Consider the following 27027-nt stretch of genomic DNA (forward strand, 5'->3'; position numbering starts at 1 on the left):
TCCTGTGGGAGTAAATGTATTTCCCGCAGCATCCTATATGATATCTCTAAGTGGGAGTGCGTCCTGTGCCCATGGCAGCCCTGTGATCTATATAGAAGTATTGTTTTCGGACTCTGCCTCGTTTACCTTTGTATTAATTACCTGCAAAAGGAAGTCTTTTATTGAAACAGATTTGCAAGCGTCTGAAATTAAAAATGAGGACATTTTTTTAAACCAATTGTTGTATCAGATGTGTTTTTCGGGAGTTTACTATTAAAGTGCCCCGGGAAGAGGGGGGGGGGGGTGGGGGGCAAAGGGCCAGTCCATCTGTTTTATACACCCTGAGGGCACGTTGGTATCACTGAATCCCTCGCTTCTGCGGCTCCTTCTGTAATATGGATCCCGGCAGCGCTACAAGTGCACAGTGTGATCCCAAGGGCGTGCTCTTATTTGCATGAGGGCACATGTAACGGAGGGAACCCCTTGCCTTTGTGCACGTGCCATATTACAGATGCGGGCACAGAGGCAGTTATCACTGCCCCCAGCAACCGCAGGATCTCTGCCCCCCCTTTGAGACTGAGGCTAGGCTGCTGCCCGCAGTGAAAGGTGGACCAACAGCTTCAAACAGTGGGTCTAACTTTTACTAATTCATGTTTAGGAAAACACAAGAAAAAGATACAACACAGTATTACAGATTGATCAAAACTAACATTTAGATGAAACATATGGCCTGCAAGGGGACAAAAAAGGTATCAGAAACAGATCCAGAAGGGAAGTAAAACAAAAAAACAAACTTAAGAAAGTTTCCAGTGACTCATATACCCAAGAAATGTATATAAGCAGGCAGAAAATAAATCACACATCAAGTAAAGGCAAAAGGTTACAGTAGCAAACAATAGTAAGAATTATATATAAACACAGAGTTATACTTAGGAAAAACAGTATTAATACACAATTAAGATAAGCTACTTAAAGGGGGACTGAAAGGGCCCGATTCACAGAACTAATTTAAGACAAAATCCTAAATTTACTACCATTTTGGTATTCACAGAAGGCACTTACTCATTTTGGTATTCACAGAAGGCACTTACTCATTTCGGTATTCACAGAAGTTAGGAGTCCTAGCTTTAGGACTCCTAAATGCCTCCTGTGAATACCGAAAGTCTTAAAGTTAGGATTTTTCTTAGTTTAGTAGTAGTAAAGTTAGGAGTCCTAACTTTAGGACTCCTAAACTGAGAAAAATCCTAATTTTAAGACTTTCGGTATTCACAGGAGGCATTTAGGAGTCCTAAAGCTAGGACTCCTAACTTCTGTGAATACCGAAATGAGTAAGTGCCTTCTGTGAATACCAAAATGAGTAAGTGCCTTCTGTGAATACCAAAATGGTAGTAAGTTTAGGATTTTGTCTTAAGTTAGTTCTGTGAATGGGGCCCTATGAGTCTGTCTCCTGGCATCAGAGATAATATAAAATCATGAATGATTTTTAATGTTCATGCTGCAAGTTTTGCTACTTAGTGGGAATTTAAATGTAATAGTGGACTTTTAACTTTAATAAAATCTTTAATTTTTTCTTTGGAGTCTAGAAAAACCTCCATCTGCTTTATTAACAACAATCGGGTATAACTCCTCCACCCCACTACATCCTGTATACCCTTTATGTTTCAAAAGCTCATGACAGATAATGTGCATCTGCAAGAAATTTGTTATGATTTGACCTTTCAGAGTAGCATTCGTGCTGCTTCACTTTTACTACAGCAAACAAATGATGGACGGAATGCTGACAATGCAGACATTCTCCCCCAGTCAAGAGATCTGGGTTAAATCCATCGTTCTTTTGCCCACTACGCCACCCCAGTTTGGACCCAGCCATATGCAAATCAGTCTTGACCCTGTACCCTATTGCTAACATGATTTTGCCTGACAATTGAATGGGGGTTAGGGTATACAAGACACAGCTGCCCTGAAGGCATCAATTTCATGTCCCACTGTATAAGATCTTAATTAAGAAATCCCTGAGTAAATGCTAATTTAATTTGGCTGGATCATGTTGACTACACAAGAGCTGAGCAATTTTGGAATATTGTCAAGCTTACAATTGCAACAACAGACTTGCATAAAATATGTTTTTTATTCTTGTTTTCAGTGTAAATATATGTACAAAACGGTCTGGGGTAAAACTGCCTAGAAAGCACAGCATTGCCTTGCACCACTGCAATATACGTGATGTGGTGGATTGTGTTGCATTGCTATAGAGTTGCAACAGTGCTGTTAGGGAAACCCTTTCTGTTACAACATGCCGGTGGGCTACCTGATGACCAGTGTCCGAGCTGCTGGACTTCTCGTAATGGCCTAAGGGACAGTGTTAATTCCCGCATTTGAAAGGCATATAAACGTAACACTCATTGCTTTTGTAAAAATAGTGACACTTATTGGCTTTGCCAGTGCTTCTTGCTGTGGTCGTCAGTACACATGTCGTTTTTGCATTGGTCATTGATGCAAATGTTGCAGGAAAATTGTCTGTATCGAGTGCACAATTGATTACAAAGCACAACACTGCCTGGCACAGCAGCAACATATGTGGTGTGGCTCATTGTGGTACGGTGGCCACCGAGGACCATCATTCCTTGTTTGCTCCTAAGCATGAGATTTGCTCCCACTCTGAGTATTTCCTGCAGGACAGCATCGCCGGTATCAACATCCCAACTAGAGCTGTAAGGACCCACTCTAAAGAGGGCAAGACTCAATGGTGGTTGTCTCTTTGATGTGATCCATAATCAATAGACTGGACACACAGTTAATTGAATGCTGTACACAAGGTAGGACAGACACTATAGGTCAAGAATGAATTTCTCGCCACCTAGAAGTAGATAATATTGACCTGGATGTGGGGGGTAACCCCATGTGAAGTTCTAATATAACGTTACTGAGGTTGTGATGTCATATGACTAGCTAATGGTGTACTACTATAGGTTGATTAAATATGTGTTGCTTTCATCAATTATTGTCTAAAATAAAATGTATGTGGTTGACTAGAGTTTGTCCCTCTTGTTGGCTTGCCCCTTCGCTGCTCTTCTGTTTTTAAACCGGTTGAGCTCAGCTTTGATTCAAGGAGGTCCCTGTGCGTGGAACGCTTTCTTGGGCAGAATGAGCTTGCCAAGGGAGTAGAGGACCTTAGAGTACCAGTGCACGCCCTCTGGCTGCACGCCCAGCCTGCCTACACTGTGGTAAAGCCGCAGCGGCCAGAAGACCAGCTGCGCTAGGTGATGGCTTTGGACCACGGCAAAGCAGGACACCACTACGTCATCTACGATCAACGTGCCATGACCAGTAAGAGGGGCATAGGCACCCGAGTCAGTCTGGGTGGTGACAGAAACCACCCTAGCAGGCTGTGGACCAGGTGCTCCCACTGTGAGGATGTAGTGTCCAGGCTGCACAAGGCTGGCAAACATAGGAGAGAAGTCCTTGGGTGGCACACTAGAGTCATCTGCCACAAAGACCAAGTGGGATGCAGTCAGGGTAAGTCGGCGGGGTGGACTCTGTGTCTCTAGCACACGGAACTCTTTCACAGCTGCGGAGTCTTTGTCCAGGTAGGTTAAGACATCACTGTAGGTGAAGTGTCCCTCCTCATCCATGCACAGGACCCGGTGACCACTCCTCAGCGCCGACACGGGGACCTTCTCGCCGCTCTCTAGTGTCACCAGGGCCCTCGCAGGGAAGCATCCCTCGTTCCATTCCGCAGAGCCAGGGTCTAGAACAAGAGATGGTAAGAGTCAGCCAAGAGCAATAACCTTGGATTCATAATCAAAAAGACTGGCATTCTGAAGATTAACAGCGACATCCATACTCAATCAGCTAATTTGGATTGATACCTGTGACAATTCGGTGATATGCACATTTTTAAAATATCCAAATAAAAATAGTGAGTAGAGAGGGGTCAGAAGCTCAGTGTTCACTGCGAGAAAGCTTGGGGAGCTCAGTTGAATGTACGCTGAGGACAGAGCACACCGAGTGAGGTACACGGGTAGAGTAAGTTCAGGGAAGCACATAAACCGTAGCAGCTTGGATTGAGTCTCAATCCCTGGAGCGAGATGCCCTTTGTCAATCACAGAGTGTGAGTCTTATGAGTAGGAGCGCAGTCTCAATCACTGGAGCGAGATGCCCTTTGTCAATCACAGAGTGCGAGTCTTGTGAGTAAGAGCGCAGTCTCAATCACTGGAACGAGATGTACTTTGTCAATCACGAAGTGCGAGTCTTGTGAGTAGGAGCACAGTCTCAATCACTGACGCGAGATGCACTTTGTCAATGACAGAGCGCGAGTCTTGCGAGTAGGAGCGCAGTCTCAATCACTGAAGCGAGATGCACTTTGTCAATGACAGAGCGCGAGTCTTGCGAGTAGGAGCGCAGTCTCAATCACTGAAGCGAGATGCACTTTGTCAATGACAGAGTGCGAGTCTTGTGAGTAGGAGCGCAGTCTCAATCACTGGAGGGAGATGCACTTTGTCAATCACAGAGTGCTAGTCTTGTGAGTAGGAGCGCAGTCTCAATCACTGGAGGGAGATGCACTTTGTCAATGACAGAGTGCGAGTCTTGCGAGTAGGAGCGCAGTCTCAATCACTGGAGCGAGATGCACTTTGTCAATGACAGAGTGCGAGTCTTGCGAGTAGGAGCGCAGTCTCAATCACTGGAGCGAGATGCACTTTGTCAATCACAGAGTGCAAGTCTTGTAAGTAGGAGCGCAGTCTCAATCACTGGAGGGAGATGCACTTTGTGAATCACAGAGTGCGAGTCTTGTAAGTAGGAGCGCAGTCTCAATCACTGGAGGGAGATGCACTTTGTGAATCACAGAGTGCGAGTCTTATGAGTAGGAGTGCAGTCTCAATCACTGGAATGAGATGCCCTTTGTCTATCACAGAGTGTGAGTCTATTGAGTAGGAGCGCAGTCTCAATCACTGGATGGAGATGCCCTATGTGAATCACTGAGTGCGAGTCTTGTGAGTAGGAGCACAGTCTCAATCACTGGAGGGAGATGCACTTTGTCAATCACAGAGTGCGAGTCATATGAGTAGGAGCGCAGTCTCAATCACTGGAGGGAGATGCACTTTGTCTATCACAGAGTGTGAGTCTTATGAGTAGGAGCGCAGTCTCAATCACTGGAACGAGATGCCCTTTGTCTATCACAGAGTGAGAGTCTAGTGAGTAGGAGCGCAGTCTCAATCACTGGAGCGAGATGCCCTTTCTCTATCACAGAGTGTGAGTCTTATGAGTAGGAGCACAGTCTCAATCACTGGAGCGAGATGCACTTTGTCAATGACAGAGTGCGAGTCATGTGAGTAGGAGCGCAGTCTCAATCACTGGAGCGAGATGCCCTTTGTCAATCACAGAGTGCGAGTCATATGAGTAGGAGCGCAGTCTCAATCACTGGAGGGAGATGCCCTATGTGAATCACAGAGTGCAAGTCTTATGTGTAGGAGCACAGGGGCATGTGTATCAAGCCCTTTTCCCGTTCGCAAACGGGCCGATTCTCATATTTCAGGGGTGCAACCGGGTGTCCTTTTGACACCCTGGCACCCTTGAAATTGCATTCTCATTTTGCGATTCTGTAATTGCGATTTGCAAATTGAGAATGTCTTCCCATTCATTCCTATGGGCCTCCTTGCCCATAGGAATGAATGGGAAGGTATTCCTTAATTGCGATTTGCAATTTGCTAATCGCAATTAAGGAATGCCAAGGAATCGCAAAATATTTGCGAATTTTTTATTACATTTCGTTTTGCGATTCTCAAATAGCGATTCTTTAAAAATCGCTATTTGAGAATCGCAATAACGGTATTTGATACATATGTCCCACACTCTCAATCACTCGAGGGAGATGCACTTTGTCAATCACAGAGTGTGAATCTTGTGAGTAGGAGCACCGTCTCAATCACTGGAGCGAGATGCCCGTTGTCAATCACAGAGTGTGAGTCTTATAAGCAGGAGCACGGTCTCAATGTTATGTTATGTTACGACAATTTATTATGCGCACTACTACCCGAAGGTGTCTAGGCGCTCACGGTCTCCAAAACTATGTCCAAAAATGTTATAGGAAAACTAATATCTGAAAAGCCATGTTTTGAGGAGTTTCCTGAACTCAAACAGGGACGAAGATTTCCTAAGAGGTAACGGAAGGGCATTCCACTCCTTAATAGTGTTGTAACTGAAACTCCTTCCCCCCCAATTAGTCTTTTTAATTCTGGGGGTGAGCATAAGGAAGGCATTGGCTGAGTGAAGCGCTCTGTTAGGAGAGTACCAATAAAAAAGGTCCTTCAAGAAACGTGGACCTTCTCCATGCAGGGCGTTTTCAGTGATAAAGGTGGAGAGTTCAGTATTTAGTCGTTTCTCAAAAATTTTAGCGGGAACAGGGAGTCTAGCAATAGGACGGTAGTTAGCAGGATCAGTTATATCCAAATTAACTTTTTTTAAAAGAGGCAGAACACAAGCCTGTTTCTATATTAAAGGAAAGTGCCCTTGCGATAGCATCTGATTAAACACATCAGTTAGTAATGGACGGATAATGTGACTAATGCTTTTGAGAATCCTGGGGAGACAAGGATCCTCCGGGGATCCTGATTTGGTAGAAGAGTGAAGAGAAGATAGTTGGTCGGAGCAGGCCGGGGAAAAATCTAAGAAAGTCACATTGCCTGAAGGTGCATGTAGAGCGTTCTTAGTGACTGAACTGTGCGTGGTGAACTGGTTATATATTTGGTCCACCTTAGACTTAAAAATGTGAGCAAGAGTGTTACAGAAATCTTGTGTCGAGTTGGCAGAGTCGTCCTTGGGTGCTGAGATTAGGTTCTTTATAGTCTTAAAGAGTTCCTTACTGGACGTGCCAGCCCATTTAATTTGCGTTGTATAGTACTGACTTTTTTCCGTCATTAACTTTTTCTTATAGTCGGCCAATGTGGCTTTATATAGTTCCTTCTCCGCTATGTCATAGCTTTTCCTCCATCTTCTTTCCTGCCGTCTGCAAGCTTGCTTATCTAAACGTAAGGTCTCGGAGAACCAAGGGGACTATTTTTGTTTATGACTAAGGTCGGAACTACCAGTGCAAACATTTAGTCTAGCCATGTAGTGTAATTTATGGCTGAGGCTTCTGCTTCCCCCCGTGCAAAGCAGGTTGACTTTGTGCTAGCTTGGCCTCCAGGGAACTTTGGTCAATTTTATGCCATGCTCTGCCGAGAATCTTACTGCTGGCAGTGTTACCAGCATAAGATCGGGGCAGGTTATAACTAAACAAGACAGCATAGTGATCCGTCCCGGTCAAAGGGAGTAAAGATGTCATAGAGATGGCTGGATTGTTGGTGAAGAGTCCATCCAAAGTGTGACCTGCTACATGCGTAGGTTGGTGTATGATCTGCTGTAACCCTAATCCTAAAGTGGCTTCAAGAAGTTCTTGTGAATCTCTCTCCTCTGGAAGATCAAGATGGAAGTTCATATCCCCTAGAATAGTGAAGAATTCCGAATGGAGCCCTAACTCTAACAGTGAGTGGACAGTAGTAAGAAAACTATTTCTGGGGCTGGGAGGACGGTATAGTAGTAAACCATTAAAAGTCTTTTGGTCACCAATGGAAATTTTAAAATGTATTGACTCACATTCTGGTGTAGGTATGGATGAGCAAAAGATGATAAGCTCATCCTTATAAATAATTGCAAGCCCTCCCCCTTTTTTAAGTTGTCTATCTTGTCTGACAACTTTATACCCATGGGGGGCTGCAATATTAAAATCAGAATCAGATGATTGATCACCTCATGTTTCAGTAACAAACAGGATGTCAAGTTTATTATCAGTGATAAAATCTGCAATTTCGTACTTGTGTTTAATCACTGATCTGGCGTTAATAAGGGCTAGCTGGAGATCAGTAGATTCCAGGGCTAAGATGTTCGATATTTTTAACGATTTTAAGTAGACATTCAGGGAATTAAAATCCTCTTCACTGGAAGGCGCTTCACAGGGGAGCAGCACACATGCCTTACTCCTATATTGGCGGAAGGCGTGAAGATTATCCCATGAATAGGTTAGAATGTCCCCATCTACAATGAGCAGACCAAGGGTTCTGGCCCTACGCCCGGGCGAGGCGCAGACGGGCGCAGACGGGCTTGCCTTAGGCGCGCCAGCGGCGCACGTCTGCTGCACCTTCTCTCCAGCCTGCCCTTAAGTAGGTGCAGCTGAAGACTAGCTCGTCAACCTGGGCGGAAGTGCGGCCCTGCAGGAAGTGTAAACTAACTGGTCTTCCCTCCGCAACAAACGGGACAAACCGTGGTGGACTGGGGAAACCAGAAAATAACAGGTAGGGAAGCGCGCCAAAAGTGCAAGTGCGTATAAAATACAGACAATATTTTTAAAACGGGAGTCGTGAGTACATGAATATCAACACAATGTAAAATCTATAAATAGCAATGATACATACGGGTGTGTAGTACGAAGAGTGCACAAGAGTACGTTGTAAACAAAGGGCATGGCCTGCTGTCTGCATTACATACGGGTGTGTAGTACAAAGAGTGCACAAGAGTAGGTTGTAAACAAGGGCATGGCCTGCTGTCTGCATTACATACGGGTGTGTAGTACAAAGAGTGCACAAGAGTAGGTTGTAAACAAGGGCATGGCCTGCTGTCTGCATTACATACGGGTGTATAGTACAAAGAGTACATGGCAGGCTATCTGCATTACATACAGGTGTGTGGCATTTAGAGTACACAAAGGTACGCTGTAAACAAAGAGCATGGCAGGCTATCTGCATTACATACGGGTGTGTAGTACAAAGAGTACACAAAGGTATGTTGTAAACAAAGGGAATGGCCTGCTGTCTGCATTACATACGGGTGTGTAGTACAAAGAGTGCACAAAGGTATGTTGTAAACAAAGGGCATGGCCTGCTGTCTGCATTACATACGGGTGTGTAATACAAAGAGTACACAGTGGTACGTTGTAAACAAAGAGCACGGACAACATTACATACGGGTGTGTAGTACAAAGAGTACACAGTGGTACGTTGTAAACAAAGGGCATGGCCTGCTGTACTCATGCCTGAACTGTGACCTCACACTGTGCATAGCAGTCACAGAGGCTTTCTATGCAGGACATAGATTATAAATGGAGGCGTAGCCTGCTAAACAGCCTTTGTTGTACCTGCCGCTCATGGGGCTGTGTTCAGTGATCTGTGCACAGAGATGCATAGTACACACAGTGCATGGCCAAGGCCCTGTGAACACTGGGACCAGGACGATGCCTTGAGCTATGGCCACTCAACAGGAGTGCACACAGCATGCACCGCATGTGCTCTGCACAGAGCATGGCCACGCCCAGTACATGCAGGACATGGTGAGTGATTGGGCAGAATAATTAGTACACATAACAAAAGGCACTGCAGCCCCACAGCTCGGGGTTTGCCCCTATAGTTAGGAATCAATGAACCCTAAGAAACATGACGGAAAATGTAAGTGAGCAACACACCACATACATCGGTGCTGGGGGCACGACAGCTTTGCCCCCAAACTAGCTTTTGTGGCAGGTTTTCAGGACAGGGGCCATATTTGTGAATCCATCATGGAGGCTGGACTGAAAATATCCAAACACCACTGGCCAATAGCCCCTGCCCAACTCGGATAGAAAAGCACGGTTCCAGATCTGCAAAAGCTGAAAAAAAGTATACTTGGATTTTTATGTGTTTCAGAGATTTAAAAAATCGCTGAGCTGCTGAAAACTATCCCAAAGAAGGAAATGAATGGACCCGTGACATGACAAATTTGAAGTTGAAATGTACAGTGCAATGGATTTTGTCATATCCTATTCAAAACATTACCTCTGAAATTTTGAAAGGGAAAGAGCTTTTGGGACGTGATTCTGAGACTAAAAGCAATGCTGGTAACTACACATACAATAAGCTGATTTATTTTCTAGGAGCTCATTTCTAAATGCTTGTGACAGTGTACCTAAAATTAATAGTGGGCATAGCGGGGCTACGCGGAGGTCCACAGAGTTGCGAACAAACTCTGTGGAACTCCGCTACGCCACCCAGCTCCACACCTCCTCTATTAACAAGTAAATCTACATTACTTACTAGTAAATTAAAACCACTTACCTGACATGCGGCGTCCCCGGGCTGTCCTCCTCCTCTTCCTCGCTGTCTGGGTTATCCTTGCGAAAATTGCGCATGCGAATTTCTTGCGAGAAATGCGCAGGCGCTCACGCATGTACAGTTTTCTCAAGAATTACCGATACGGCGAGGAAGAGGAGAAGGGCAGCCAGGGGACGCCGCATGCCAGTTAAGTGGTTTTAATTTACTAGTAAGTAATGTAGATTTACTTGTTCATATAGGGGGGGGGGAGGCGGGGGCTGGCCAACTCTGTTCTGCTGCGGAGTGTGAGGAGATTTTCCTTCTCTGCGTTCTCCGCAGAGGAGCCAAATCTCCGCACACGCCGCGGGTGGAGCGGATGTCTCCGCCCGGGGTTACCTAAAATGCAAAACTGTCTGTATGGCAGGCGTGAAAGATAGGGCCTATCAAATGTAGCCAGTAGATGGCCGCAGTACACAAAGAATTATCAAAAGGGGTCCTCAGCTTTTTTGCAGTTTTATATAGCGCGTACTGGACCGGAAGGTATTGGAGCGCTTAATATGAGCACCAGTTACGTTACACAAGGAAACATTCATTTTTGGAAGGCACAGGGAGATGAAGTGATTTGCTCAAAATCACAAAATGTTGAGCAGACGCCGAGACTCAAACATGGTTCCCCACCTCCATAGTCGGCAGCTCTGGCCCTTATGCCACATCCGCCCCTAGTAGCGTCGCCCCCCTTCTTTTCAGCAGTGTAAATAAATGAAAAATTGAATATTAATAACTGTTATTTATCATTCTATTTTTTCCTGCTGCCGCAGCTTTGCAGGCTGGGCTGGGCTGCTCTGCTCACAGAGCAGGGGGAGGAGTGGTAGGCACTCTGAAAGTGCGCATGAATGTTTAGCCAGCAGTCATGCGCACTTTTCATGTTCACATGCCTAGGCTCCCAGTCCCTGTCTAAGCGGCAAACCACGGTGCTCAGACCAATCACAACTGGGGGGTCAATAATATGTCTGTCGGAAACGAAACTGCCCGACTCCTTGTTAGATTTGGGTCCAATCGACTCGCGGTCGGCAGTTCCGCCCAACTGATTATTGTGCTTCCGAACATCTTTTGGAAGGACTCCCATTGACTACAATGGGAGCCTGTGTTCCGACCGACAACACAGGCTCCTATGGGGAAAATGGGTGCCTGCGGAAAACCTTGCACCCTGTCGCGGGCACCCAATGCTGCCTGCCACACTGTGCATGGTTTTACAAGGGGGTCCCTTGGGTACTCCCACGGACCCCAACTGGAGACCTCAGGATGAAGGGGGGCCTGCTAGGGGCCCCCATAGTCAGTTTCCGACAGCCTTTTTGGGGACTTCAGTTGTCTAGCTGCACAGATTTGTAATGATTTTGGGCAGAAAAAGGAGTCCTGAGATGGGTCGGTAATTTTCAACAAGGTTTGTGTAGGTGATGTGTTTTTTTGTTTTACAAGTAGTTTGGAGGTAGTGTGGAAGTAGGGTTTGTTGCATCTCTTTGGCTAGAGTAGGGGGAAGATGATAGTCAGCGAATGCAGAGAGTTTTGTGTCAGCAATAGAATCAGTGAGTGAATCTTAGTCTGTGGAGATATGATTCCATATGGTTATATTTTAGGCAAAAATATTCTAATTTGTGGCTGTCATTTTTGAGTTGATGCATTCATTGCATTTTGATTAATTCCTCGGGGGTTTCTCTTATCTGCTGGTTTCTGATCTCAGATCTATTTTTCCTCCACTTACTTGGGTGATCAGGCACGAGGCTTCGGCTATTTGCACTGAATGCTTGTATAGATGCCAGTCCCTTTTTAAAGAGCGTGGGATGTGGTGGAATGGAATGGTTTTAAACTTCTCCTCTTTTCTCAGTTTTTGTCGGTCTCAACTAATTTCAGAAGAGAACTGTTTTGAGGTTTTGCTTGGGGGCTTTCCTTGTGAGGAAGCAGTGCCATTTACAGTTTCTTTTATGATTGAGTTGCTTGCCTGGGGGATGGGCCATTTGAACTGAGAGTGAAATGCAGAGATGAGAAAATCTTGGGACTTTGCAGTTCTATGACTTTGTTATTGAAATTTCAATAGCAACGTATATTCGCAGAGTATGTCACTGTGTGTTCCTTGTGGTTCATTCTCAGGATCATGCAGCTCAGTGGCAGAATATGTCCATGAGGGGTTAAGAGAAACTTTATTGGAGAACCTTCATGTTCCTATCATTGCAAAGCATTATCAAAGGAGGGGAGGTAACCATTAAACAGACAAACTGGCACATGCATCAAAGCTTTTAGCGATCGCAAACGGTGCGATTCGCAAAAATCGGCCGTTTGCGATTGCAAAATTAGCTATTGCGATGCATCAAAGGTCAAGGCCCTTGCAATTTGAGAATTCGCAATTAATTGCGAGTTCTCAAATTGCGATTGCATTTAAGGAATAACCAGTTAACGTTACAACGGGGTCCTCTGCCACAAACGTTTTGTGAAATGCATCATCCCTCACGCAGGATGACGGAACATCTGGATATGTTCAACCAAGGGTCTGGGAGCTCTTGAAATTGTAGGGATGAAGAAGAACACAATTTTCTAGGGCGTAACCATACAAAATATTTTTAATGCTGGTCACCCTGATGGAGTTAAAGATACTTAGTAATCCAGTAGTAGTGTAGATGAATTCTAAAGGGTAATAATGGCTTCTGAATCATCTCCAGTCTACACGTTGCGGCCATCACTGTATTGCTCATGTGGGTCAGGCAGCCTTCATCAGGACTATAAATGAGGATGAGGGGAGAGGATGTAGCCTTATGGCTAGAGCGGTCGACCTCGAAGCTGGGGATCCGTGTTGGCGTCTCAGCAGGGATGCTCAACATCCTGTGATTCTGGTCAAATCACTTAATCTCCCCGTGCCTAACAAAAATGAATGTGTCCGTCTGTAACCCAACTGGTGCTCAGGTAAAGCGCTCTGATACCTGATATCTTCGGGTCAAGTTCACGCTGTATAAAACTCGAAAATATAATATAAGGGTCCCTAAACAATATGTCAGAAATCCATTAGCAATTCTCAGGTTGTAGTTTTTTAACAAGAAAATAAATTCATAAACTCATGCAGACTTACATACATGGGAGGACAGGTGGACATACACATGGATATTTATGATTGGACCACAACCTTGCCATTGTGGTAAAGGTTGTCATGGAGGTTTCATGTTTGGTTTTCATATCCTGTAGCATGGAGCTTTCTATCACATGATTTTGTTTGTCTTGTTTCAGTGTGGAAAAAATTGCTGAGTGTGTCCAACCAGATATTGGTGTAGAGAAAGGAATGTGTTTAATGCACAAGAGACTCAGGTGTTTTTGTGTGGAAGCAGCGTCTCTGGGTGTGAGGTCAGGGCAATGGTTTTGTGTTTTTGTGGCACTGGCCTTCCTGGTTAAGGCTTTGAGTAAAATTTTTGAAAGTGTTGCAAGAAGTATTTAGGGTTTTTCCGGATTGCTGCTTTTTCCTGTGACTGGGAGCCATGCTATCTATAGGGAAAGAGAGAGTGAAAAATACATATATACTAGGCTAGGCAATAATTTCGAGAGACCTTGTGAAGGAATATAACAAAAAGGAAAACATATTGTCAGCCACTATGTAAGGCAACATAATATAACCAATGTATATCCTTACAAGGCAATATGTATATTCCTACCACAGTACAAACATAACCCACAATTTCTCCAGTGCAGTTGTGCTGTTGTGCCTTTTTAAAAGTGATGAATGTACAGTGTATACCTTTGTGTGATATTGAATGCACAACTGAGAACAAGAAGGTTTTTACAGTGTTCCAATGCTATAGTTAGGTCTGGTTCGATAGTGCAGCTGTCATCTGACCTTATGTGTTCATCAGAAGGAGGAGAGTTATAAGAGGCACAATTGAAACAGGGACTTTGGCTCTGCCCCAAAGTTGGTTTCCTTGAGTATAGATATTGGTTGGGCAGAAGCTGTGAGGGTCTGCTGAAAGAGGGCTGAACTACCGTGTTTGCCTTGTGGGAAAGATACACTCAACACTGAGTTGCTTATGGAGAGGTGTCATTGCACAAGGCTCTAGGCTTGAATTGTTTATTATGAAAAGTTAGGACAATGGCAGTAGGTTTGCCATTTCTTGTAAAAATCATATATTCAAGCCAATAGACAGTTAAGGGTCTGTGCTAAAACTTGTTGACAGAAATTTTGTTGCAGGTAATCTTCCAGATTATCATAGTATTTCAGGGTTTGGGTATTATTTACCCCAATGACAAACCCGAGGGGTAGATCAGTACTTTGGGAATCCTTGCTGTACCATTTTAGGAAGGGGCCTATATTATTTTACCAACTGTAAGTTTGTGCATCCTTGAATTCCATGACTGTATGGCAATGGTTGCTTTGTGGCAAAGCGTGTGCTTAGTACAGTAGGCCTGAGTTTTTTATGATGACAAGCCAATGGTGGAGGCTTCCGGGCCTGAATGGTTTATTGTGAAAACCTATGTCAGATGCCATAGGTCTGATCAGTTTATAATCAAAGCTTATGACAAAAGCTCTAGGCCTGGTATGGTTATTGAGAAAAACTTATGTTAAAGCCAAAAGGTCTTCGAGGGTGGATTGTTATTACAGTGTGTTAAAACCTGGAGACAGGTATTTTGTTACATGGACTCACAGATTACTGTAGCAGTCAAGTGTCTGGTGTTAGTTACGCCCTTTGACAAACCAGTGTGGTAGAAGATCTGTACTGTGATAAATCTAGTTAGGCCCTCTTTGGATGGGTTGTATATTTTGTTTGTCAATTGTCACTTTTTGTAAACGCTTGTAGGTTTGTCACTTTATGCCTGATGGTTGCTTTTGCGGGAATGCTTGTGTGCAAAACAATAGGCCATGGCTAGGACATTGAGCTGGGTACCGATAAACATCTGTTATTCAGCGCCATGACACCCTTCGTGGTGAACGTGTGCTTTACAAATACACCTTATGTTATGTAGGACGACTAGTCAACGGCAAACACTATAGGCCAGGTTGAATTATTGGAAAAAGCTAGATCAGGAGTCATATTATGAAAAATTATGACAAAGCAGTAGGCCAAACTAATTGACTTTGAAAGGCATATGATACAACCAATAGGCCTTTAAGGGTGGATTGTCTTTAATTATACTGTTAACACCTGTGGACAGGCACAGTGTCACATGGATAATTCATGGCTTACGACCATTGTCACGGTCCTGGTGCTGGTTTCTTCTCTGATGAAATCTTGGTCCTCTTTGGGGTGATTGTATATTGTATTGAAAAATCTAATTTAGTACATATTTCTAATTTTATTACTCTATACTGGAGGCTTACCCTGTTGGACAGCTAATGCTCAATATAGTGGACACGAGTTGGTTACAGAGTATAGGCCTCACTGCAGTGCTTAATTTGCAAAAGAAAGAGTGCTGGTGCCCACAGCGCTCTTCTGGCAGTGCCTGTGGTACGCTGAGTACCAAGGCTGCTAGGGCTACATTTATCTCAGGCCTCTCTAGGCCACTATCAGACACTGGTGCCCCTTTATTTCACTCTTGCTGGTCCTTGCGTTCTCCCTTTGTGCTCGATTTACTGTCTTTCTCTTCCTCCTTCTTTCCATTTGTGTGTTTTTGTCTCTCTTTCTCATGGTCAATATCTAATGAGGAAAACTAAGTGTGAGTTCCCAGAAATGGGAGCCGGTGGGTCCCTCTGGCAACCACCGAATCAAATTAGGCACCGCCCCACTGGATCACTGGGGAAAGGTATGTCAGATGCCAAAGGTCAATCTGTATATTAAGGGAAATTACAACAAAGGCAGTAGGCCTGACTTATTACACTGTGCTAATGCCTGAAGACAGGCATTTTGTCGCATGGAATCTCACAGATTACTGTGTAAGCCAGTATTTTGGTGCTGGTTACTTCCTGACAAATACGGGGGGTTGCAGAAGATGTGCACTGTGATCATTGTTTGCTGGGCTCTCTTAGGAGGGTCTGACAGGTGTAGTTGTCTGCAAGGCCCTTGTAATAAATAAAAACATAAGAAACTCTACATGTATAGAGGGTCCTAGGGTTAGCCCTTTTCTGTCTAAGCGTCATCCACCTCCTTCGTTCCCCGATGACCACATACTTCATGGGGCCATGGGTTGACTCGTTTCTGCCATTGGCTCACATGTGCACATCTACCTATAAATGAGAGCACTTCCGCTGGGCTGGTGGCCAGTCTATGGGTTTTTGTTTTTCCCTTTCTAGGTCTCCATTTATTTATTTACTTCTCCTTTTGTTTTGTTTTTTAATAGCATCCTGCAACTTCAGCGACAGCCCAATTAGGACGCTCATTTCATCTGCAGTGTGCTGCATTCTGTGCTGTCGCCATTTCTAAACTTGGGAGCCATCTGGAATTGTATTAGTCATAGTGTATCCTTTTTTAGTATTCCATATGGCCATCAGGCATTCTTTTGGTCACTTTATGTCAGTATAACAGTGATACACTACACACTTTAACATTTGAAGAGGGACTCTCAGTACAGTGCTATTGTGTATACTGGATCATTGTTTTTACTAGGGGTGGGCGGAATTTGCGTAGTCGCGCTACGCAAAGCTCCGCGAAATGGTAAAAAATCTCTGTGAGTACGCAGAAATTCCGCGAACACATGGAATTGCTTGTTCGCTATGCTTTTTTCCTGTTCGCTAACGCGGTTTGCGTGCTCAAGGGGGGAAATATCTCGCAAACACGCATTTTGAGAACGCGAACAAGCTAAAAATTCTGCGAAGCCGCGGAATGCAGAATTTTGGGCAATCCCGCGTTCTCCGCGGAACACGAAATTACCCAAATTCCGCAAGCGGAACGGAATTTACCGCCCAGGCCTAGTTTTTACCGCCCCAAGTTGGCCAACAAGTTCCTGCTAAATATGGCAGTTATACTGAAACTTTAAAACAATGATACACTATGCACAATACCATTGCAAAATGGCCACCCACTGATGTTTAATGTTATTTTTGTATTGCAAGCGTAGGTCAGCTAAGCTGAAGTGATAGTCACAAACAAAGCTGTCAATTCCTGAGGCTTGACAACTTGCATCCACTCTTTTCACTGTAAATTAGTTGGTGCTTCTAGAGACAACGCAGCTCCTGTTTCAAGAACTGTGCTTGTTCTTGGATTACCTGCTGCAACGTTTTCTGCTGCAGCCTCGTCATCTGTTGGCGGGTCAAAGTCTCTGTGCCACCATCCAAAGTCTCTGTGCCACCATCCAAAGTCTCATTAAAATCAAAAATTGGTTCTGTCGGGGTTTTCAATTACTTAGGGCAAGTAGCAACAGCTTACTTATAACACATATCAATGATTTTCAAAGGAAGAATATAACACACACCAAAATTAGGATTCAATAATGTATTCAGAAAAAAGTTAATGTATTCAGAAAAAATCAGATAATTATGGCTGTCGCAATTTACAATTTCAATTGCAATGTGAAATATGTGACTGTGGTGAAAAAGTGACATGTGGTGGTTGGTGATAAAGACAGTACACTATATACAGAAACAATTGTGCGTGCAATAAAAGGAGGGGAGAACGATTTTTTTTCGTATGTCCTTATTGTTTTAGCACATTTGCTTCAGGATCCAATGACAAATGAGACTGTGATCATGAGCGTTATGTAGACATATGCAGCACGCTGATGTTTCAACCCTGTGAGTTGCGCAAAATTGTAATGCGTCAAGGTGGGTCTTCTTCAAGGCAGGAGGGGGGGATTGGCAGCCAAAAAGCAGATTTCTTTGGTATCTCTGCAAATTATCAATTTCCTCCTAGTCAAATATGGGTTTGAGATTAAATCACATGCATCTCAAGCAGCCGGTTGGAGCCTCAGAATTATTCAGTAAACGACTTCCACTCGTCGGTTGGAGTCTTAAATTATTGCCAGTCCAATGATTTACGTGATCTGGCAAAGAAACGTCTGTCCGTCAGCGGCTTTGTTCGGATGTTCCAAAGTCTCTGAACACCATCCAAAGTCTCTGTGCCACCATTCAAAGTCTCTGTGCCACCACCCAAAGTCTCTGTGACCACCTCCTTTGCCAGCTCCACCACCGCATGGTGTTGTTCCAACAGCCTGTCATCATTTCTGCTGGTGTCTGTGGAGAGCAACCTCCTCCTTCCGTGTATCGAATCTTTCTGTGGGTTTGGCCTGCTATTTTTCTTGCTGCTTTGAGAATTTGGCTGGTGATGGATTAATTCCCCATTCAATGTCAAGGATTTTTCCCACGATCAAATTGTACTGAACCTCCCCAAGTATGGAGCCTCCACTCAGCTAACAGGCGTAATTCCTACTTGGTGTTGCTGGAAAAGTACAGGCATGACCACTAATGTGGTAATAAACCTTTTAGTGTTGGCTTCTTTACTGGTACAATGTATATGAATCCAGTCCACAACTGCAGACTTGTAGGTAATATTCTTATTAGCACCATACCCCCAGAAGTGAATCATAATAGATCTTGCATAGTATCTTGATTTTAGCATACTCCAATTTATCTTTAGGTAATTCACCATAAGGTAGGCTCCATTTCCTAATTGGTAAGAGACTGTTCCTGGCATGCAGTGTGCTATTCCCTGTTCTGTTCTTCTGTCAATGATGTATGAAGTTGACCCTCCTTCACATCTAGTTGTAAGTCTAGAAATGATATTGACATGTTAGTATAGTAGAAGTTAAAACTCAAGTTCAACTTGTTTCAATTCAGTAAGTCGCAAAAATCTATGAGTTCTGTGTGTCGCCATTCCAAATCAACAATTTGTCTAAGTAGCGAAACCACAAGACGACTTGTGACAGATGACCTTCTGGGTTACTATTACTGGACATCTGCTCCTCCACCAGCTCATAAAAAGGTTTGCATTGTTGGGGGCACAGAAGATCCCAATTATGGTACCTTGTAGTTGTTTGGACAGTTTCAAAATCAGAGAGGAAGCCTTCCCTTGAGGCATACTTCGATCATTTGAAGTAACATATGGCTGCACTCATAAAAGCTCACCGGTCTTGCTTGTAAAACATATTCTACTGCATTCATACCCTTATCATGATGTATATTTTTGTATTAACTTCTAGGATTGACAGGTATTGCCTTACTTGTAGGTAGTATCTCCAGTAGCTGGCTATGGTTATCTGGATGTGCTGGGAACGTCAACATCTATATCAGATCCTGTCGGACCATTGAAGAATTACTTTCTGATCTTCCTGCCTCCAGGAGTCACACAGCCCAATGAGCGAGGTCCTCCACTAATTACCTATCGGTGATGTTTACTGGGAACTGATTAGGTCTCCCCTACCTCCATTTCTTCATAGGTTGCTCCTCATCTGTACTGATGAAGACCCCGTCCTAAGGAAAGAATGGCCTGCTCACCATTTTAGGGTCGAAACGTGGACATCTATAACCATATCCACCTGTACTGGAGATACTATCCACGTTTTAACTAATTTGACAAATATAGGGTGTATCATAAGATTGTGTATGATAGTCATACAAGGAAGTTCCAGCCAGGCATTCGCTTATTCATTGGTTTACATGTTTTTGTGTATATTGTATATTGGCACTCAACCCCTGCCCTTTCTTTATCTTTTCACGAGCACCATCCTAATCACCTTCCTATTTCTCTCTCAACATTGAGCAACTTCTTTATATGAAAAAGATTTTCAAGAATGCATTTTTTGTTTAAAATTCATTATAAAATTGTGAATTAACATTTTGAATGTGCGTTATAAATTTGTGAGTACTAGAGAAAAGCATTTCCGTTAGGACCAATTGTGTTTTGTATCATTTCGTGCCCAGGTCATATGGCTTTCTGGATTCCCTCATTGTTTTGTAATGGTATGGCTAACAGGGAAGCAAAAGAATTGGAGAAACCATCTGTGCGAGATTTTGTTATGATTATGACATGCCAAGGTAGAGAGCCCTATTTATCTCAGATCACTAAAGTGTGGAAAGGTCGCTTGTAAGGTGTAATCTCGGTTTCCTGTTGGGCCAATTTGATCCGAATCGTATCTCTGCATGCCCTTACGGCAGCTTTTCCCATCAGACTCTGTTGCACTTTATTTTTGTAAATTTTATGAACCTTTTGGGCGAAGATTTCTACTATCTATCCTAAAAAAAAACCAGGGTGTTTTACAGTGTAAACCAGCTTTTTACTTTCTCCGTATAGCAACAGATGCTACAGTTTGCCTTGCAGTGAGCACCTTTTTAGGTCTCGCCTAGCGTTGCTGCGCACCTCGATCGGCGAGATTTATTGCTAATGAGGAGTTTGACAAAAGGGCATTAAGCCCCGCCCCTCATTTCCATTGGCTGGCGTCACTGTTTATGCTAAACGGTGGCCAGCCATTGGAAATGAGCTATCTATGTTGCCTCCCCTTGGCTTTTTGTGCCGGTCCACTTGGACTGGCTCGCCTGCTTTCCTTCGGTCGTAAGCGATTTCTTATCTTTATGTGGCCATGTGTTTAGACACATGGCCCCATAAAGACAAGAGCTCGCACACGGTAAGGATTCGCTTTCGTTCCGCCTGCACCTTCGCTTTCTTTGTTGGGAACCATGGCGAGCGCTTGTAATATTCTGCCACAGAGGCGTGGAGGACCTGTGCCCGGCCTCGGTGAGCGCCCGCTGTGTGCAATTAAATCAAGCGCGAGCCTCTGAAAGGAGCCCGAGTGCACTTAGTGGATTTAATTGTCCGAGGCCGGTGCCTCCACCTGACGGTAATTAGCCAGGTTCGGTCCTCTCTCTGTCTCTCACGCCTGCCCCCGCCCTCCCTCGTGTCTCCTACCGCTCGCTTTACACGTGTTTGTGTGTATATTTAAATCTCTGCCGTGCGGCAGGCCACGCATACAGATGAGCCTCTGTGCGCAGTATTATTTGTGCAGCAGGCGGTGCTGTAAATCAACGCTCTTTCCACCCATCCCACTCTACGCCCCCTGACACTGAAACCGTTAATCTGGCGTTGCTCAAGCTAGCCGTTTACCGGGACGGAACAAGTATAGTGGAGCAGCAGCCCGGCACGATCTGTGAGGGGGCGGGAACCAGCAGTAACTTTCGGTTTCAATAGTTCAGGTTCATAAAACAGGAAGTATACCCATTTGTAACTCCCGCCGTCGCTCTAGCAGCTGGCTGTGCGTTGCAAGCCTCATTCAAGATTTCACTGGCGAGTATAGAAATTGGGAGCTACAATGGCAAATCATCTGTTTAATGGAACCCCTGGAATGCTTATGTCTCTGAATGAAAAGCAACAACTGCCATATGGCTACGCTGTACACATTTTCAATTTACTACATATGCCACTCACACAGTGGTGACAAGTTGAAACCTCCTGCCCTTCCCTGCCAACACAACATTTAGGGCTTACATCTTGCACTGATCCCATTACTCGAAATATACCCGAATTACTTGCTGCTGCCTCTTGCAGGAAGGACTATGGGTGTGCCCGCCTGCTTCCTAGACAGGCGTCAGGATCCGGCAGTGCAGGCGTCGGAACAGAGCGGGACTCAAAGGTACATATCTATTATTTACTGACCTATAAACCGGTGGCGGCTTGTGGTGACAGGGCTGGCAGAGGAGGGTACTCCTACCGTATTACAGGAGAAGGTAAAAGGAATGAATCTGGCGTGCAACGCCCATATGGCTCAAAGGGCTTTAGACACCCGCCCGCCCCCCCCACCCCCCGTTGTGTGTGAGACCGCTTCCCCGGCACACACACAGCCATACAAGAGTACTTCACAGGTCTTTAAAAGACCATTCACTTTTTAATGAGGCTTCGTTGTTTGTTCACCCCTTCCTAGAGCCCCTGCATCTCCACTCTGCCTATTGCCCAGAAGAATTAGCCCCCCACAAATTTTTTTTACAATGCCAATAGCTCAAACTCACGTAAATGCGAGACCTATTGCATTGCAAATGCTTGTTTAAAAGTGCAATATGTGTGCTTAATTCTGTGGGGTTTTTAGTGACTAATGTATTTTATGATCCTGTTTTATGCATTTATTGTAATGTAATCATATTTTATGTATGATGATTGTTGTTCTTTTATGGGAATCTTCTTAAATAACTGAATAAAGATAAATTGAATTGAAACATAATATCCGTAAAGTGAGTATTAATAAAACTTGTTAAGTCAGAGTGCTAAGACAGGCATATGTGCAGTAAGAAGTAATAAAATATAATTAAATGAAGTAATAGTAACTTATGTTAGTTACAGTGCTCAAAAAAGGCATAAGTGCAGTAGGAAGTACTATAATAGCCTGCGATAATAGTAACACCGATTAGTTAAGGTGCTTAGAAAAGGAATGCATGCATTAAGGAGCACTATAATATCCTTAAAGTCAGTAATATTAACACCCATTAGTCACAGTGCTCAAAAAATGCATAAATGCAGTAAAAAGTACAATTATTAAATGAAGTCATTTTAACACATGTTAGAGTGCTCAGAAAAGGCATAAGTGATGTAGGAAGGACTATAATTAGATAAAGTTATAGAGAAACACCCGTTAGAGTGCTCAAAAAAGGCATAAGTAGTTGGCCTTGATGCTGAAAATCCTATGATTCTGTGTAAATCACTTAATCTCCCCGTGCCTAACAAAAAAATGAATGTGTCCTCATGTAATGCAACTGGTGCTATGTAAAGCGCTCTGATACTCGATTCGGGTCAAGTTCGCGCTATATAAAACTCTGTAAAATAAAGAAATAAAATAAGTGCAGTAGGCAGTAGTACACCAAAACAAGTTATCGTTACCTCTTCTCTTTAGCCAGCGGTTGGGTAAGTACTGAGGTTTGTCTAGTTACATGGCTGACAGCCAGACAAAATAAAGTTTCTGCTATTTATCCAGAAGCCATGTTTCTTTGGTGTCTGCCCAGCCCTTCCACAAATGGTACACATTATCTGCTGCTCAGCCTGAGGCCAGGTAAACACGAACGTGTCTTTGCTCTTTGACCAGACGGCTGACAAACAGTACATGATCTGGGCTACATAGAGCCAGAGAAATGACCAAAGAACTTAGCCAGTTGCTCAGTGGCCAGCTTTTTCAACCCTTGGAGAACTGGCCCCAGAGACAACCACAGGGCTCTCACTGGGCACCTCTACTGCCTTGTAATGTGCTCTGGCTCCCAGTACCGAGACGTCCACAGGGCTCTCACTGGGCACCTCTGTCTGCCTTGTAATGTGCTGTGGTTCCCATTACCGAGACGTCCACAGGGCTCTCACGGGACACCTCTACTGCCTTGTAATGTGCTCTGGTTCCCAGTACTGAGACGTCCACAGGGCTCTCACTGGGCACCTCTACTGCCTTGTAATGTGCTCTGGTTCCCAGTACTGAGACGTCCACAGGGCTCTCACTGGGCACCTCTCCTGCCTTGTAATGTGCTCTGGTTCCCAGTACTGAGACGTCCACAGGGCTCTCACTGGACACCTCTACTGCCTTGTAATGTGATCTGGCTTCCAGTAGTGAGACGTCCACTGGACACCTCTACTGCCTTGTAATGTGCTCTGGTTCCCAGTACTGAGACGTCCACAGTCTCTCACTGGACACCTCTACTGCCTTGTAATGTGCTCTGGTTCCTGTTACTGAGATGTCCACAGGGCTCTCACTGGACACATCTACTGCCTTGTAATGTGCTCTGGTTCCCAGTACTGGGACGTCCACAGGGCTCTCACTGGACACCTCTACTGCCTTGTAATCTGCTCGGGCTTCCCAGTACTGAGACGTCCACAGGGCTCTCACTGGGCACCTCTACTGCCTTGTAATGCGCTCTGGTTCCCAGTACTGAGACGTCCACAGGGCTCTCACTGGGCACCTCTACTGCCTTGTAATGTGCTCTGGTTCCCAGTACCGAGACGTCCACAGTCTCTCACTGGACACCTCTACTGCCTTGTAATGTGCTCTGGTTCCTGTTACTGAGACGTCCACAGGGCTCTCCCTGGGCACCTCTACTGCCTTGTAATGTGCTCTGGTTCCCAGTACTGAGACGTCCACAGGGCTCTCCCTGGGCACCTCTACTGCCTTGTAATGTGCTCTGGTTCCCAGTACTGAGACGTCCACAGGGCTCTCACTGGACACCTCTGCTGCCTTGTAATGCGCTCTGGTTCCCAGTACTGAGACGTCCACAGGGCTCTCACTGGACATTTCTACTGCCTTGTAATGTGATCTGGCTTCCAGTAGTGAGACGTCCACTGGACACCTCTACTGCCTTGTAATGTGCTCTGGTTCCCAGTACTGAGACGTCCACAGGGCTCTCACTGGGCACCTCTACTGCCTTGTAATGTGCTCTGGTTCCCAGTACTGAGACGTCCACAGGGCTCTCACTGGGCACCTCTCCTGCCTTGTAATGTGCTCTGGTTCCCAGTACTGAGACGTCCACAGGGCTCTCACTGGGCAACTCTACTGCCTTGTAATGTGCTCTGGTTCCCAGTACCGAGACGTCCACAGGGCTCTCACTGGACACCTCTACTGCCTTGTAATGTGCTCGGGCTTCCCAGTACTGAGACGTCCACAGGGCTCTCACTGGACACCTCTACTGCCTTGTAATGCGCTCTGGTTCCCAGTACTGAGACGTCCACAGGGCTCTCACTGGACATTTCTACTGCCTTGTAATGTGATCTGGCTTCCAGTAGTGAGACGTCCACTGGACACCTCTACTGCCTTGTAATGTGCTCTGGTTCCCAGTACTGAGACGTCCACCGGGCTCTCACTGGGCACCTCTACTGCCTTGTAATGTGCTCTGGTTCCCAGTACCGAGACGTCCACAGGGCCCTCACTGGGCACCTCTGTCTGCCTTGTAATGTGCTGTGGTTCCCAGTACTGAGACGTCCACAGGGCTCTCCCTGGGCACCTCTACTGCCTTGTAATGTGCTCGGGCTTCCCAGTACTGAGACGTCCACAGGGCTCTCACTGGACACCTCTACTGCCTTGTAATGCGCTCTGGTTCCCAGTACTGAGACGTCCACAGGGCTCTCACTGGACATTTCTACTGCCTTGTAATGTGATCTGGCTTCCAGTAGTGAGACGTCCACTGGACACCTCTACTGCCTTGTAATGTGCTCTGGTTCCCAGTACTGAGACGTCCACAGGGCTCTCACTGGACACCTCTGCTGCCTTGTAATGTGCTCTGGTTCCCAGTACTGAGACGTCCACAGGGCTCTCACTGGGCACCTCTACTGCCTTGTAATGTGCTCTGGTTCCCAGTACTGAGACGTCCACAGAGCTCTCACTGGACACCTCTGCTGCCTTGTAATGTGCTCTGGTTCCCAGTACTGAGACGTCCACAGGGCTCTCACTGGGCACCTCTACTGCCTTGTAATGTGCACTGGCTCCCAGTACTGAGACGTCCACAGAGCTCTCACTGGGCACCTCTACTGCCTTGTAATGTGCTCTGGTTCCCAGTACTGAGACGTCCACAGGGCTCTCACTGGGCACCTCTACTGCCTTGTAATGTGCTCTGGCTCCCAGTACTGAGACGTCCACAGAGCTCTCACTGGACACCTCTGCTGCCTTGTAATGTGCACTGGCTCCCAGTACTGAGACGTCCACAGGGCTCTCACTGGGCACCTCTACTGCCTTGTAATGTGCTCTGGTTCCCAGTACTGAGATGTCCACAGGGCTCTCACTAGGCACCTCTACTGCCTTGTAATGTGCACTGGCTCCCAGTACTGAGACGTCCACAGAGCTCTCACTGGGCACCTCTACTGCCTTGTAATGTGCTCTGGTTCCCAGTACTGAGACGTCCACAGGGCTCTCCCTGGGCACCTCTACTGCCTTGTAATGTGCTCTGGTTCCCAGTACTGAGATGTCCACAGGGCTCTCACTGGGCACCTCTACTGCCTTGTAATGTGCTCGGGCTTCCCAGTACTGAGACGTCCACAGAGCTCTCACTGGACACCTCTACTGCCTTGTAATGTGCTCTGGTTCCTAGTACTGAGACGTCCACAGAGCTCTCACTGGGCACCTCTACTGCCTTGTAATGTGCTCTGGTTCCCAGTACTGAGACGTCCACAGGGCTCTCCCTGGGCACCTCTACTGCCTTGTAATGTGCTCTGGTTCCCAGTACTGAGATGTCCACAGGGCTCTCACTGGGCACCTCTACTGCCTTGTAATGTGCACTGGCTCCCAGTACTGAGACGTCCACAGAGCTCTCACTGGACACCTCTACTGCCTTGTAATGTGCTCGGGCTTCCTAGTACTGAGGCGTCCACAGAGCTGTCACTGGGCACCTCTCTCTGCCTTGTATTAACACAATTTGAAGAAATATTTGCCTGAACACATTTTTTGTGTTTTCAAAAAGTAGTAAAATACATCCTGACTGTAAGAAATTGGGTTATTAGTTGGGAGGGGTAAGTACCCACCCCAAGTAATAATCACAATCCTTGTCAGGATGAACCACCAAAGTCACTAAATAAACCCGAGCTCGCCCCCGGTAACTATGGCAGCGCAAACAGGCTTCACTTGGAGGCAATGTGTAAAGTATTTATGCAGTACCAAAACAGTAATAAAGTTAAAATTCTAAATAATAAAATCCCAAACAAAATTGGGAAAAACTGTTGTAAAATACACTAAACAAAATCACACCAATCCAATAAGGGGATGCAGAAATATGAATGTTTAATGTTTTAAATGGAAATAGCCCCAAGATGCACAAAGTGCCATAGTAGTTATTGGTCATTAGAGAACAGGACCTAGGAGCAATTTAACGCTGACCGGGATGGAGCATGGGTCAGATGCACCAACCAGGTTTGTCCTGGGCAACAGGTTTTACCTTGTGTCCTTTAGGTCCGAATCAAACACATGTGTGCACTTCTAAAGTACCCCAAGACCTGAGGGGAAGCACACAGAGGCTCGCAGGGTGTCAGGCAGAGTCCAGTCCAGATCCAGTTGCCAGTGATCAGCTGGTTGCAGTAATGCCCTCTGACTGTTGTAGTCCTGTAGCTTGAACAGAAGGTCA

The 27027-nt window shown here is 45.3% G+C and overlaps 1 protein-coding gene across 1 annotated transcript in view; it reads right to left on the reverse strand.

Annotated features, from left to right (window-relative positions):
- Positions 1-604: 604 nt before the first annotated feature.
- Positions 605-27027, reverse strand: part of LOC146859386 (indian hedgehog protein-like) — a 36345-nt gene continuing 9922 nt past the window's right edge. Inside the window, exon 2 of the mRNA XM_085650064.1 lies at positions 605-3727. Within this exon, the coding sequence (XP_085506190.1) occupies positions 3084-3727 (644 nt within the window). The 3' untranslated portion in view covers positions 605-3083. The remainder of the gene's footprint in view (positions 3728-27027) is intronic.

Source organism: Triturus cristatus, chromosome 3_2 (genome assembly GCF_964204655.1).
Source record: "Triturus cristatus chromosome 3_2, aTriCri1.1, whole genome shotgun sequence".
NCBI classification, from domain to species: Eukaryota; Metazoa; Chordata; class Amphibia; order Caudata; family Salamandridae; genus Triturus; species Triturus cristatus.